Source organism: Mobula hypostoma, chromosome 8, assembly GCF_963921235.1.
Source record: "Mobula hypostoma chromosome 8, sMobHyp1.1, whole genome shotgun sequence".
Lineage (NCBI taxonomy): Eukaryota > Metazoa > Chordata > Chondrichthyes > Myliobatiformes > Myliobatidae > Mobula > Mobula hypostoma.
This window is the reverse complement of record NC_086104.1, coordinates 70,349,237-70,363,272: the sequence shown is the minus strand read 5'-3', so window position 1 is coordinate 70,363,272 and position 14,036 is coordinate 70,349,237. Positions and strand designations below refer to the sequence as shown.

Here is a 14,036-nt window from a genome sequence, read left to right as displayed (position 1 = left end):
AGAACATGTTCTACCTGGCCAAAACATCACACCTCACTGACTTTTAATTTGCATAACTATTAAAAACCTTCAAATAGAATAACACACATTTCCCTAAAATTTACAGGCAAGACAAATGGTTGAATCCCATGCCAATATTAAAAATATTAATTGTTTAATCCTTGGACAATTGGTGATTGAAAGGTGTTTTAATCCACCTCAGTTTTTACATCTGTAGCTTGCTTTCTACTGTCATTTTAAAGCCAGTCATACCATTATTACATTAAATATAAATAAATACTCACCTACTGTTCATTTAATCTTTCCACTATATTTTGCTATTCATTCAAGAGTAGACTACACAAATTTTGATTTCTCCCTCAAAATCTGCCCATCTTTTTCCTTTATGAACGTCTCCACAGGCTTGGGATAGGCAACAATATCATTAGCTATTGCCATGCAAAACACTGTAAATTACCACAGCCATAACAGTAAAAGTCAACTTCTGATTCCTAATAAATTAATACCAATCCTATTGTGTATTAGCTGCTGTGATTTTGCATTCTCAAATTACACTTACAAAGACAAATCATAATCTGGCATTCGCGAGTTGAATGATTAACAGTGGCATCAGTTCAAGTACTTGATGAAACAACTGCCTCTTTCCCATTGAGCTAATCAGAAATCAGCTCCTTTCCCAAAAAACAATGATTCCAAAATGTCTTCTATATAAATACCTGTGATAAAAGTTATAAAGTTACATCTGATTTAATCCACAGTATTACTCAACATCGTCCTCCATTTTACCTATTAGAAAAACTATTAATAGAATATAAATTATATATTTAACTGTAGTATAAACTATAGAATGATAATTAAATCAAGTACCCTAACAACTGACTTTGCTGACAATGATGGAAAGAGAAAACTGGCTGCAGACACCCCAGATAATATGAATGTATGACCACAGACAAAAAATAATAATAGGAGCATAGAGAGAAGACTGAAGGGAGTTGATCGACAAGAAAACTGAATCCCTTCCCAAACAACTAAGACTACATTGTGCTTTAGGTTACTAATCTTTTTCAGTTACATGAATACCTGTTTTAAATCTGTGAGTGTTGGACTTGAACTAAGGCACTTAATAAAAAGAAATGATTTTTATATGAAAATTGTACAGATTTCAAATGTATAATTACTAAACATTAAGGAGTTGCTTTCATAATCTACTTGTTACCATTAAATGACAAGGTTTCCATTAAATCTGCTATATAAGAAATCTAAATACATGTCAGAAACCAAAAAGTGTATTTACCATCATGAGATTAATAGTTAAGAAAAATGCATTCACATCAAATTAGCTAATCAAAAAAACTTTTCATAGCAGTACCTTGATCTCGATATTCCCAACTTTGGCAGTGGAACGGATGATGGGACGTCCCACCAGTGCTGGAAAGATGTGCTCTGGAAAGTTGGAGCCAGCATAGCCGCACTTCACAAACTACACAAAGTGGAAAGAAAAACGAATATACTAAGTACCACCAGTTTGCAGTTAAGTAACCATATAAATAATTCTTTATTTGAGCAGTCTCACAAATTGTGCATCTAGCTAGATTTGAAAATATTCACACTTCAACCAATCTATTAAAGAGATTGATTTGAAGATTGGCAGTGAAGCTTTTTTATCAATGTAATGCACAGATCAAGAAAACAATCCTCAAACACCATAGACATGTGCAGCATGCATCTGACAGGAGTAAATTCACTTCTTATATTGAGCGGTCTGAAATAAATTGAGGTATTAATGACCACAATCATTGATACCTCAAACTTCATCCAGCTCTCCAAGTCTTTGAAATACGTTATCAGCTAATTCTTACATCCTGCACGCCCGGACTCAAAGTCTGGCATTCTCTTCTTAAGTGTTATGTTTTCTCCTTTAAACCTGTGTCATGGCCAAAATTATAACCTGAAGTTTGGTCAAACATTAAGGTCATTCGCCTTAAAACCACCCATGTGTCTAAGTTCAAGAGAATGCTATGATTTCTTTTTATAATAAAAGGTAGTGATGCAGCAAAGTGATTATAACAACCTGTGTACTGTCTTGATGACTAAAACATCTGAAATCTTGGTCCATCACTTCCATGAGAATTTCAGCAAGTAAATACACTTCATTTTAAATCCATTCCTCTTAGCTACACTCGCAACAGAGCCCTTTATGCTCTCTTGCATTATTCAGTGGTCAAGCTATTAAAATTTCAGCAATTTGAATTATTCCTTTGGAAATCAGACGAAAATCCAGATTTCCAGTGATAAATGCAAGAGATTGTAGATGCTGGAATTCCAGAGCAACACACAACACACAAAGCTGTAGGAACTTGACAGGTCAGGCAGCATCTATGGAGGGGAATAAACAAATTGGCACTGTGGGCTGAATCTCACCACCAGGACTTTATTACTCCTAAAGACAACAGCAGATGCATACTGTACACCATGGATGCAAGTAACAATCATAGGAAAATACCCCGACAGTGTAATGGTTAATTTCCAAACAAATAAGTGTACACAACTTTGATATCCAATGAAATTCAAATAAACCTTGCAGAAGATGAACATAGTTTCTTCTCATTGAACTGTAAATCAGTGTAAGACAGGAAAATTGCTGTTGTTGATTACATGACCAAGAAAGAATAGAAATTTAATTTGCAAAATGAGCACAAAGTTTAAGTTCACACCTTTATGTCAACATCACAACACACTGCAGGAACTCAGCAGGTCGGGCAGCATCCATGGAAACGATCAGTCAACAGGACGAAGGGTTCTGGTTCGAAACATTGACTGATCGTTTCCACAGATGCTGCCTGACCTGAATTCCTCCAGCGTGTTGTGAGTGTTGCTTTGACCCAGCATCTGCAGAGTATTTTGTGTTCGATGTCAACATGTATGCACATTGAAATATAAATACTCCAGACATTAACAGTTAAAACTTCCAGATTCTTTCTATCTTGGACAAGATTTGAAAGGCAGGGCAAATAGCATTGCAATTTCAGCAGGATCTTTGTACACAGTGAAATATTTGCGTGTTCTGGCATGCACCAACAAATCTTTTCGTGTCATAATAGGAACAATTTTGCAGGGAAATACGGCAAATGCGGAATTCCCTCAAGCATGACTTGAACACAGCAAGTCAAAGTAAACTACCTTACAATGTTTTCATGTTAACAAGTTCAGTGAGTGTTCACTGTGGAATGTCTACAAGCCAGGCCATGTGGATCAGACTGGTGACATCCTGATCTATACAGTTTCATGATGTGTTTATCCACGTGTGGAGCTTTTGTCCTTTCACCAAAAGCAGTAGTCAGGAGATAAATAACAGCTTTAGACAACACCTCCGCCCTTATATGCACATACCTTAGATCACGTAGTTTGCAGATTCAGTTCACAAACCACTGACAAGAATGTGGTTTGGGGCCAGTGCGCTCTTTTCCTGTTAATCGGTGTTTGCAGAGCATTTTCCTCAATGGTGTACATTAATGCAGCAGAGAGGTTTTTTTTAAAAAACACATAAGCAGCTGTACAAACCTACCTGTCTATTGTATTAATCAAATGTAGATTGCACAATTAATTTGTTATGGACGAGTACATTGACCAATAATGTTTCCTGCCAAATATCATACCATTTTTCTTCAAACAGAACCCTCAAAATAAAACAGGTCAAATTACTTTGGATGTACAACATGCATACATGCTGCAGTTTCACATACTCTATTTGACCCTCTTCCAGATTTTTCCATTCCAGAGTTAATAATGAGCTACACACATCAAAGTTGCTGGTGAACGCAGCAGGCCAGGCAGCATCTGTAGGAAGAGGCACAGTCGACGTTTCAGGCCGAGACCCTTCGTCAGGACTAACTGAAGGAAGAGTGAGTAAGGGATTTGAAAGCTGGAGGGGGAGGGGGAGATCCAAAATGATAGGAGAAGACAGGAGGGGGAGGGATGGAGCCAAGAGCTAGACAGGTGATAGGCAAAAGGGATACGAGAGGATCATGGGACAGGAGGTCCGGGAAGAAAGACAAGGGGGGGGGACCCAGAGGATGGGCAAGGGGTATATTCAGAGGGACAAAAAGGAGAGTGAGAGAAAGGATGTGTGTATAAAAATAAGTAACAGATGGGGCACGAGGGGGAGGTGGGGCATTAGCGGAAGTTAGAGAAGTCAGTTAGTCCTGACGAAGGCTCTCGGCCTGAAACGTCGACTGCACCTCTTCCTAGAGATGCTGCCTGGCCTGCTGCGTTCACCAGCAACTTTGATGTGTGTTGCTTGAATTTCCAGCATCTGCAGAATTCCTGTTGTTTGCGTTAATAATGAGCTGCTCCTTTTCCCCTCATATGCTTGCTCAGCCTCATCTGAATATATTTATACTTTGCACTTAACCACTTCCTGCTGTGGTAGAGAGTTCCACAATCTCACAACTGAAGTTTTTTTTCAGTCTCCTATTGGAGACTATCTTATGATGGCCCCCAGTTATACTAGAGGTTTGAGGAACCAAGCAGCTTATTTCTATTATTTCTCATGTTCTTCACAAGTGGAAGAATTATCTCTGTATCAATTTGAACCAAAAATATTTCTATTTTAAACATTTTAGTTTATCCTCAACTTCTCAAGTGAAGACCTTGCCTTTTCTAACATCTGTTCTGAAAAGTGTCCCTATCTACAGCACTTACTATTGTAGTACCCAGAACTGTGAAGTAAAAACTATGATTTAATCAAAGTTTGATAAAGGTTTAGCTAACTTTTAATTCTGCCTCACTAGAAATAAACTGTATTACCCATTTTAACAAAATTGTGGTGCAGCTTTTAACAATTGTATTTATACTCCAAAGATCTAGAACCTTTTTACTGTCTCACCGAGACCCGCCACAGCCTTTTTTTCTACAAGGTAGATACAAGACAAAAGAGGACTGTTTAAGCCTTCGTTTTTTAGTTACAGAATGACAAAACTGAATAGACCATCATACGTATTATAACGTCTTTTAAGTGACGGTGTTAAAAGCAGGAGAGATTAAAAATTCATTTTATCAATTGTGATTAAAGATCTACATCAAACAACAATACTTCTCCATTCTTTATGGATGCCGTCGGACTTTTGACTATAGAGATCGGCATCTTGTCTTTGTACCAGGTCCAAGGAGGTACCACTATAACAGTGAAATACAAAGTCCTTTCCCTTAGAATAACAAAAGACCTGACTTTATGCTGACCCCAGTGACCTGACAGGCAGATTCGATATTAAACTACACATCAGAAGGGAAGTTGAAAACTTGTCTACTCAGAAGGTACAGAAAATGTGGAACTCACAACCAGACAGCCGCTGAAGCGAGAAGAGGAAGGAGCGGCCGAAGGGCGAGATCATTTTCGTGTCGAAGGCAAGCAGTGAGCCGATCGGCGCTGCACTGGCTAAGTGAAGTATCCCAAAGCGGCCCAGCCTCCCAGACAGAAACGCTTGAAGCACGGTGCGGACATTACGGGCACCGCAGCTGAGGAGTCACCGAGGGGAAAGCACCGCAGGCCCGGGCTCCACCGATGCCGCCTCCTTACTTCCTGCTTTTACTATTCTCTAGAATAAACAAAAAGTCGAACAACCTACCCCAGTGCCGTTGTCACAGACCACCACTTTCCTGCCTTGACTGTCCATAATGTAATCGCTTCAGTTACCGCCCTTCGCTTCTTCTTCCCCACTCACCGCCGGGCGTCGACCCGCCTCCACACACCGGAAACTAGCCGCCGATCGTTGGCTCCCGTGCATTGGGCGCCAGCCATCACGTGACATGGAATTTCCTGTCGTCGAACATCCAATCCGATACAGGGTACTCCGGAAACGTCACTTGATTGATAAAGCGAAGCGACCGCTATGCCGACTGGCCTTTGGATAAATGAAGGAAAGAGTTGTTATGGCAACAGTGGGGTGGAGCTGAAGAGAAATGTAATGGGTTATTTGTGCGAGATTAATTATTATACATTGAATTTGTTTCACTTGTACTATGTTCTTAAAAAGTAAAATGTCAAGTACTTGTCTATTCGATCTGGTATTTTGTGTATTGGAGCCTATAGATCGACCAATCACAGGAGAGGGATGTATGGCCATTGAAGGCGGAGCCTGTTAATTGCAGTGGGTCAATGTTCATTGTGAGAATGGTTGGCAGCAGCGGGCAGGTGTTTGCACCAGGGGCTTCAGGACTGCAGCCGAGGCATCTGTCACGCAGTTCAAAGAGGGCTGAAGGCACATAAAAGCTGCAAAGGTTTGCCCTTTGGGAAATTTTGACAGGTGGAGTGCAATACTGGGAAATTTGAGCTAATCCGCTATGGTAGGAAGAATAAAAATAATGCTGATTTAAGATCTAATATTAATCAACAGAATGCTGGTACATGGAGGAATATGGGTGTCTTCTTACATAATGCAGATTAGAAGCTAAGCATCTACTTCACGCCTGTCAGAACATTATTTATTGTGTCAAATGTATGTCAGAATCAGGTTTAAAATCACTGGCATATGTCGTGATATATCTGATTTTATCTCCTTTTCAAACTGCAAGGTGAAATCTTTCATATTATGATCACTGTCTCCTAAGGGTTCCTTTTCCTTAAGCTTCCTAATAAAATCTGGGTCATTACATAACACCTATTACATAGCCCAATTGGGCTCAAAAAAAGCCATCTTGTTGGCATTCTACAATTCCCTCTGTTGGAACCAGCACCAACCAAATCTAACTGCATATTGAAATCCCCTATGATTATCGCAACATTGCCCTTTTTACATGCCTTTCTGTATCTCCTATTGTAATTTGTAGCCCACACCCTGGCTACTGTTCAGAGGCTTGTACATAATTTCCATCAGGGTCCTTTTATCCTTGCAGTTTTTTTAACTCCACCCGCAAGGATTCTACATCTTCCAATCCCATGTCACCTCTTTCCAAGGATTTGATTTCATTTTTTTTTGACCAATGAAGCCACCCCACCCTCTCTGCCTTTCAATATGTCTATCCTTTGATGTTAATCTCCCAATGATGATCTTCTTTCAGCCACGATACAGAGATGCCCACATCATACGTGCCAATCTCTAACTGTGTCACAAGATCTTCTATACCACGTGCATTTGGCCCACATTCCCTCCAAACCCCTCCTGCTCGTACTTATCCAAATATCTTTTAAATGTTTTTATCGTACCTGCTCCAACTAACTTTCCGGCAGCTTATTCCATATGCATTCCACCCTCTAAGTGAAGTTGCCTCTCAGGTCCTTTTTAAATCTTTCATCTCTCACCTTAAACCTATACCCTCAAATTTGCAGTTCTCCTTCCCCCAGAAAATGACCTTATGCATTCACCCTATCTATACCCTTCATGATTTCATATGGCTCTGTAAGGTTACCCTTCAATCTCCATTTCAAGGAAAAAAGACTAAGACCGCTCAACGAGTCCTTAAAACTCAGACTCTGAGTTCTGGCAGCATCCTAGTAAATCTTTGCACTTTTCAATGTTAACTATTTATTTTCTCATGACAGACCAACCCGTTAAAAAAAACCTAAAGTGCATTGACCAGGTTTGGGTCACTTTTTAACTTTATACCCCAGCAATCTTTTAATGCAACCATGTTAAGCAGATAGGTAGATAGTTCAAAGTATATTATCTAAGTATGCATACATTATACAACTTTGAGAGTAGCCATGAACAGTTACTCTACAAAATTACTTTGTAGAGTTACAAAAGAATATATTTATATTGGAGGCTGCTAAGAAAATATTTTTTCCAGGTTGCTTTTTTGGCAGAAGGGATTGATATGTGGAATGGTTGTCGTTTAGAAGAATGAGAGGTACTTCTAACTACAATGAAATAAAAGTCAAGATAATACGTGTGTTACCTCATAAATGTTCTTTTCAAAACACACCAAGGGATCTTTGAACAAGTAGAAAATACCTGTATTAATATCTCATATGAAAAGTACCACTATTAATATCTTAGGTAAAAAGTGACATGACTGTGTGGCTAGGCATAGCTCAAAAACCTTCTATAAATTTGCTGATGATACAACCATTGTTGCAGAATCTCAGATGGAGATGAGAGGGTGTACAGGAGTGAAATATACCGACTAGTTGAGTGCTGTCGCAGCAACAACATTGCACTTAATGTCAGTAAGACAAAAGAGCTGATAGTGGACTTCAGGAAGAGTAAGACAAGGGAACATGAACCAGTCCTCATAGAGGGATCAGAAGTGGAGAGAGTGAACAGTTCCTTGGTGTCAAGATCTCTGAGGATATAACCTGGCCCCAACGTAAAAAAAAGGCAAGACTAGCAGTTATATTTGCTGTTGCTTGCTGCATGCTTGAGTGCTCGGTGGTGGGTGCTGATGCTTTTTTTTAGCTGGTGGGGCAGGGTGGATCATTGCTCTGCTGCTATCGTTGCTTGCTATGGGAGGGAGGGGAGCTGGGGGGGCACTGTGGGGTTCTAACATTTAACTGTCATTAATTCTTTGGGGGCACTCCACTGTTTTTGTGGATGGTTGCGAAGAAAAAGCATTTCAGGATGTATATTGTATACATTTCTCTGACATTAAATGTACCTTTGAAACCTTTGATATTTCATTAGGAGTTTGAAGGGATTTGGTTTGTCAACTAAAACATCAAAAACTACGATAGATGTACTGTGGAGAGCATTCTGACAGGCTGCATCACTGTCCGGTATGGGGGAGGGGTGGTGGCAGGTTACTGCACAGGACTGAAAGAAGCTACAGAAAGCTGTAAAATTAGTCAGCTCTATCTTGGGTACCAACCTCCGTTGTTTCCAAGACATCTTCAGGGAGCTGTGCCTCAGAAAGGTGATGCCGATCATTAAGGACTCCCATCACCCAGGGCATGCCCTCTTCTCAGTGTTACCATCAGGAAGGAGGTACAGAAGCCTAAAGGTACACACTCAGTGATTCAAGAACAGCTTTTTCCCTTCTGCCATCTGATTTCTAAATGGACATTGAACCCAAAAACACTACCTTACTTTTTTTAATACACTCGTTAATCTATTCAATATACATATATATACTTATTGTAATTGATTTACTTATTTATTTTTTCTTTCTGTGTTATCATTTATTGCATTGTACTGCTTTTGCTAAGATAACAAATATCACAACACATGCCATTGATAATAAACCTGACTCTGATTTTAATAATGCAACAATAAGTTGCAGTTGAGATTATGTAATCAACCATTGGCTGAGAACGTACTATGTTTTTATTCAAAGGTATAAGAATGACCAATTATATCACACTAGCAATTCTTTTGGCCCAGTCAGCTCCACTATCACACAAGTATTAGTCATCTAATCAACACACACAAAACACTGGAAGAACCCAGCAGGCCAAGCAGCATCTATGGAAAAGAATACAGTTGACATTTCGGGCTGAAACCTGAGAAAAAAAATTAGTCATCTCTTGTGAGTACCCATCTCAATGCCGTCAAGCACATATGCATATGGTCTCTACCTCTCAAACTCTGAAAGGGTGTTCTAGAGACCAACAATCCTATTCAAAAAACATCTTTCTCTTGCATTCTGCCCCTGATTTGCTGATTCAAATTTTGTGACTTTATTCCCTTGTTAACCCTAGGGAAAAGTCAATCCCTTGACTCTGTTGTGGTAAACCATATATATATGTTGTAACTGGGTTACCTGTCTGGACACGCCCCTCTGCTGACTGCCCCTGTGGCTCCTCCCACGGGTCCCTAAATAAAGGCAATTTCGCCATTACTCCTCCTCCTCAGACCGGGGCAGACACTCAGCATGGAGGTCACGTCTTACTGCGAATAAAAGCCTATCAGTATTTACCCTGCTTCGGTCTTTTGGAATTATTGAAGGTGCTTCAATTTTATTCGCAGTAAATTTTAAAGCATGGAACACGCCCTGAGACCCGACAAGTTAGATCTCAATTCGCAGACACCTGAAGCTGGAAACGCTTTCGAACTCTGGCTGGACTGCTTCGAATCGTACCTAGAGGGGATTAAAGCGACCGACCCAGTAGTGAAACGCAGTGTTCTACTCTCCAGGGTCAGTCCACATGTCTATTCGCTGATCAGAGACCAGCCCAGCTACGACGGTGCGATGAGCGCACTCAAAGGACAATACCTGCGGCCGGTAAACACTGTCTACGCGCGACATCGTTTAGCGACTCGAAACCAGCGGCCGGTGGAATCAACTGCTGAGTTTGTCCGGGCACTACAGACGCTCGTGCGAGCCTGCAATTGTCAAGAACTGACAGCAGTACAGCATGCAGAGCTCCTAGTGAGAGACGCCTTCGTCACGGGGACCAGGTCAGTATGTGCGCCAGCGGCTGTTGGAAAAAGCTGATCTCACCTTAAGTTCGGCGATCGAGCTGGCCGACACGCTGGAGGCCGCTCTGCACAACGCTGAGGCTCTCCAGTCATGCGGTTCCCCGATGGCCTCGGCGCCGCCGACCCCGCGACCCGCCGGCAAATCAACCTCGGCCGCTGTCAGTCGTGAGTCCGCGAAGTGCTACTTCTGCGGACTCGAGAAGCACCCCCGGAAATACTGTCCGGCTCGACAAGCTACCTGCTCCAGCTGCGGAAAGAAACTTCGCCAAGGTCTGTAAGTCCAAACTGCGAGCGGGATCGAGCAGCGCCGCGTGCAAGACATGGGGGGTCGCCATCTTCCCTGCACGCCGCCACCATGTGCGAGACATGGGGGTGGCCATCTTGGTCGGCGCCACCTCCCACCGCCTACAACCAACGGGTGCTCATGGGGCACCCCACTGCGCCGGGCCAAGACAGCAACTCAACCCTGGCCTTCATGACCCTCGACCAAAGCGCTCCCCACCAGCTCGCAAGGTCAATGATGGACATCCTGGTGGAGGGGCACAGGACAAGCTGCCTGTTTGACACAGGCAGCACGGAGAGTTTTATCCACCCGGACATGGTGCAGCAATGCGGACTCGCGATACGGCCAGTAAGTCAGAGGGTCGCCATGGCTTCCGGTTCGCATACAGCAGACATCTGGGGGGTTTGTGTAGCGACGCTAGTGGTGCAGGGCACAGAATATCGAGACTTTATGTTACTGGTCATGCCTCAACTGTGTGCCCCTGTGCTATTGGGGCTCGACTTCCAGAGCCACCTGAAAAGCGTGACAACGGAGTTTGATGGGCCCCTCCCACCAATTACAGTCATAAATCCCCAGTTTTGTAGAGATATGTCACGTACCCCGCTACTGACCACACACATAGACCGACCCGCGCATCCCACCCAACATCATGCCAACTGCCACACTACCGACACCACTTGCGGCCTGTCCACCCTCAGCATCCCTCCCCCACCGCTGTTCGCCAACCTGACCCCTGACTATAAACCTGTGAAAACTTGAAAGCAGGAGGTACAGCGCGGGGGACAGAGCTTTCATTAAGTCGGAGGTGCAGCGGCTGCTCAGGGAGGGGGTCATTGAGACAAGCACAAGGCCTTGGAGGGCGCAGGTGGTCGTTGTTCGGAACAGGGAGAAGAATAGGATGGTCGTGGACTATAGCCAGACCATCAATAGATTCACGCAGCTCGATGCGTACCCTCTACCCCGCATCGCGGATATGGTCAATCAGATAGCACGGTACAAGGTGTACTCGACCATAGACCTAAAATCCGCTTACCATCAGCTCCCCATCCGCCGGGAGGACCACCCTTACACTGCCTTCGAGGCGGACGGCAGGCTTTATCAATTCCTGCGCATCCTCTTCGGTGTCACGAATGGTGCATCTGTCTTCCAGAGGGCAATGGACTGGATGGTGGACCAGTGCCAACTGAAGGCCACGTTCCCATATCTGGACAACACCACCATCTGCGGTCACGACCGGCAGGATCACGACAACAACCTCCAAAAATTTCACCAAGCGGCCAAAGCTTTCAATCTCACCTATAACAAGGACAAGTGTGTGTTCAGGACCACCCGACCTGCTATCCTTGGGTGTGTTGTGGAGGATGGAGTCATTGGCCCTGACCCCGACCGTATGAGCCCCCTGTTGGAACTCCCTCTTCCCAATACCCTCGGAGCCCTCAAAAGGTGCCTGGGCTACTTTTCATATTACGCCCAATGGGTCTCTAACTATGCAGACAAGGCCCGCCCCCTGGTCAAGTCCACCACATTCCCCCTCTCTGCTGAGGCCCACGCAGCCTTCAGTCGCATAAAAGGGGACATTGCCAAAGCAGCAATGCATACGGTGGATGAGGCCATTCCCTTCCAAGTAGAGAGTGACGCCTCCGACTTTGCACTGGCTGCTACCCTCAACCATGTGGGAAGACCAGTGGCGTTCTTCTCCCGTACCCTTCAAGGCCCTGAAATTCGGCACTCCGCAGTGGAGAAAGAGGCCCAGGCCATAGTGGAAGCTATTAGACACTGGAGGCACTATCTCGCCGGCAAAAGTTCATCCTGCTGACTGACCAGCACTCAGTTGCATTCGTGTTTAATAACCAACAGTGGGGCAAAATCAAAAATGATAAATTCTAAGGTGGAGAATCGAACTCTCCACCTTCAACTATGACATCATGTACAGGCCTGGGAAGCTCAACGAGCCCTCCGATGCCCTATCCCGGGGAACATGTGCCAGCGCACAGATCGACCAGCTATACGCCCTACATGTAGATCTTTGCCACCCGGGGGTCACCCAGCTTTTCCACTTCGTGAAAGCCCGGAACCTGCCTTACTCCCTTGAGGAGATCAGGATGATGACCAGGGACTGCCAAGTCTGCGCAGAGTGCAAACCGCATTTTTACCGACCCAAAAAGGCACAACTCATCAAGGCCACCCGCCCCTTTGAGTGACTGTGTGTTGACTTTAAGGACCCCCTTCTCTCCACCGACCGCAATGTGTACTTTCTTAACGTTATTGACGAGTACTCGCGGTTCCCCTTCGCCATCCCCTGCCCCGACACCACTACCACGTCAGTTATAAAAGCCCTGTGCAAGCTCTTCACTCTGTTCGGATACCCATGCTATATCCACAGTGACAGAGGGTCCTCGTTTATGAGTGACGAGCTGCGCCAATACCTACTGGCTAGGGGAATTGCAACCAGTAGGACCACGAGCTATAATCCCTGGGGGAATGGACAGGTAGAGAAGGAGAATGGCACAGTGTGGAAAGCCACACTCTTAGCCCTCAGGTTAAAGGGACTGCCGGTCTCCCGCTGGCAGGAGGTCCTTCCCGAGGCACTCCACTCCATCCGCTCCCTGTTATGCACAGCCAACAATGCCACCCCTCATGAGTGGCTCTTTTTTTTTCCCAGAAGATCGACCACTGGGACCACCTTACCAACTTGGCTGACGTTCCCGGGGCCAGTGCTGCTCTGGAAACATGCGCAGAGCAATAAATACTCCCCGATGGTCGAGAGGGTTCACTTACTTCATGCGAACCCCCTGTATGCCTATGTGGTTTTACCTGATGGGCGGGAGGACATGGTCTCCATCCGCGACCTGGCGCCCGCAGGAACACCGGGCCCCTACCCTGAACACTCCGTGGTGACTATTAACCCTGTACCCACCGATATATATACCCACCAGACACCGCGCACTCCAAGCCCTACACGGATACCACACGACACTCCCATACCGGGCGCAATGCACACAAACGAGGGATTACCGACGCCTAACATGCTGGCACCTGAAGTCAGGCCAGAGCCAGCACAACCGCCATCGCCGGTGCAATCACCGCCGGTGCTACGTAGATCACAGCGACGGACTCGACCGCCTGATAGACTTAACCTGTAAATATACTTCTTGTAAATATTGTCAGTCACTTCACCCCGCGGGACTCTTTTTAAAAAAAGGAGGGGTGAATGTGGTATATGTTGTAACTGGATTAACTGTCTGGACACGCCCCTCTGCTGACTGCCCCTTTGTCTCCTCCCACAGGACCCTGAATAAAGACGATTTCGCCTTGCCCCTCCTCCTCAGTCCGGGTGCAGACACTCAGCATGGAGGTCACGTTTTACTGCGAATAAAAGCCTTCCATTATTTACTCTACTT

At 44.4% G+C, this 14,036-nt stretch overlaps 1 protein-coding gene and 1 long non-coding RNA gene across 2 annotated transcripts in view; one reads left to right on the top strand and one right to left on the bottom strand.

Moving 5' to 3' along the window:
* Positions 1-5,758, bottom strand: part of LOC134350628 (actin-related protein 2) — a 44,831-nt gene extending 39,073 nt beyond the window's left edge. Inside the window, exons 1-2 of the mRNA XM_063056109.1 lie at positions 5,625-5,758; positions 1,370-1,480 (exon numbers count right to left, since the gene is read on the bottom strand). Coding sequence (XP_062912179.1) covers positions 1,370-1,480; positions 5,625-5,672 — 159 coding nt within the window. The 5' untranslated portion in view covers positions 5,673-5,758. The remainder of the gene's footprint in view (positions 1-1,369; positions 1,481-5,624) is intronic.
* Positions 5,759-6,176: 418 nt separating this feature from the next.
* LOC134350135 (uncharacterized) lies at positions 6,177-14,023 on the top strand. Its single transcript, XR_010018828.1, has 3 exons — positions 6,177-6,276; positions 9,268-9,459; positions 13,923-14,023. It is a non-coding gene; the product is annotated as an uncharacterized LOC134350135 (long non-coding RNA).
* Positions 14,024-14,036: the final 13 nt, after the last annotated feature.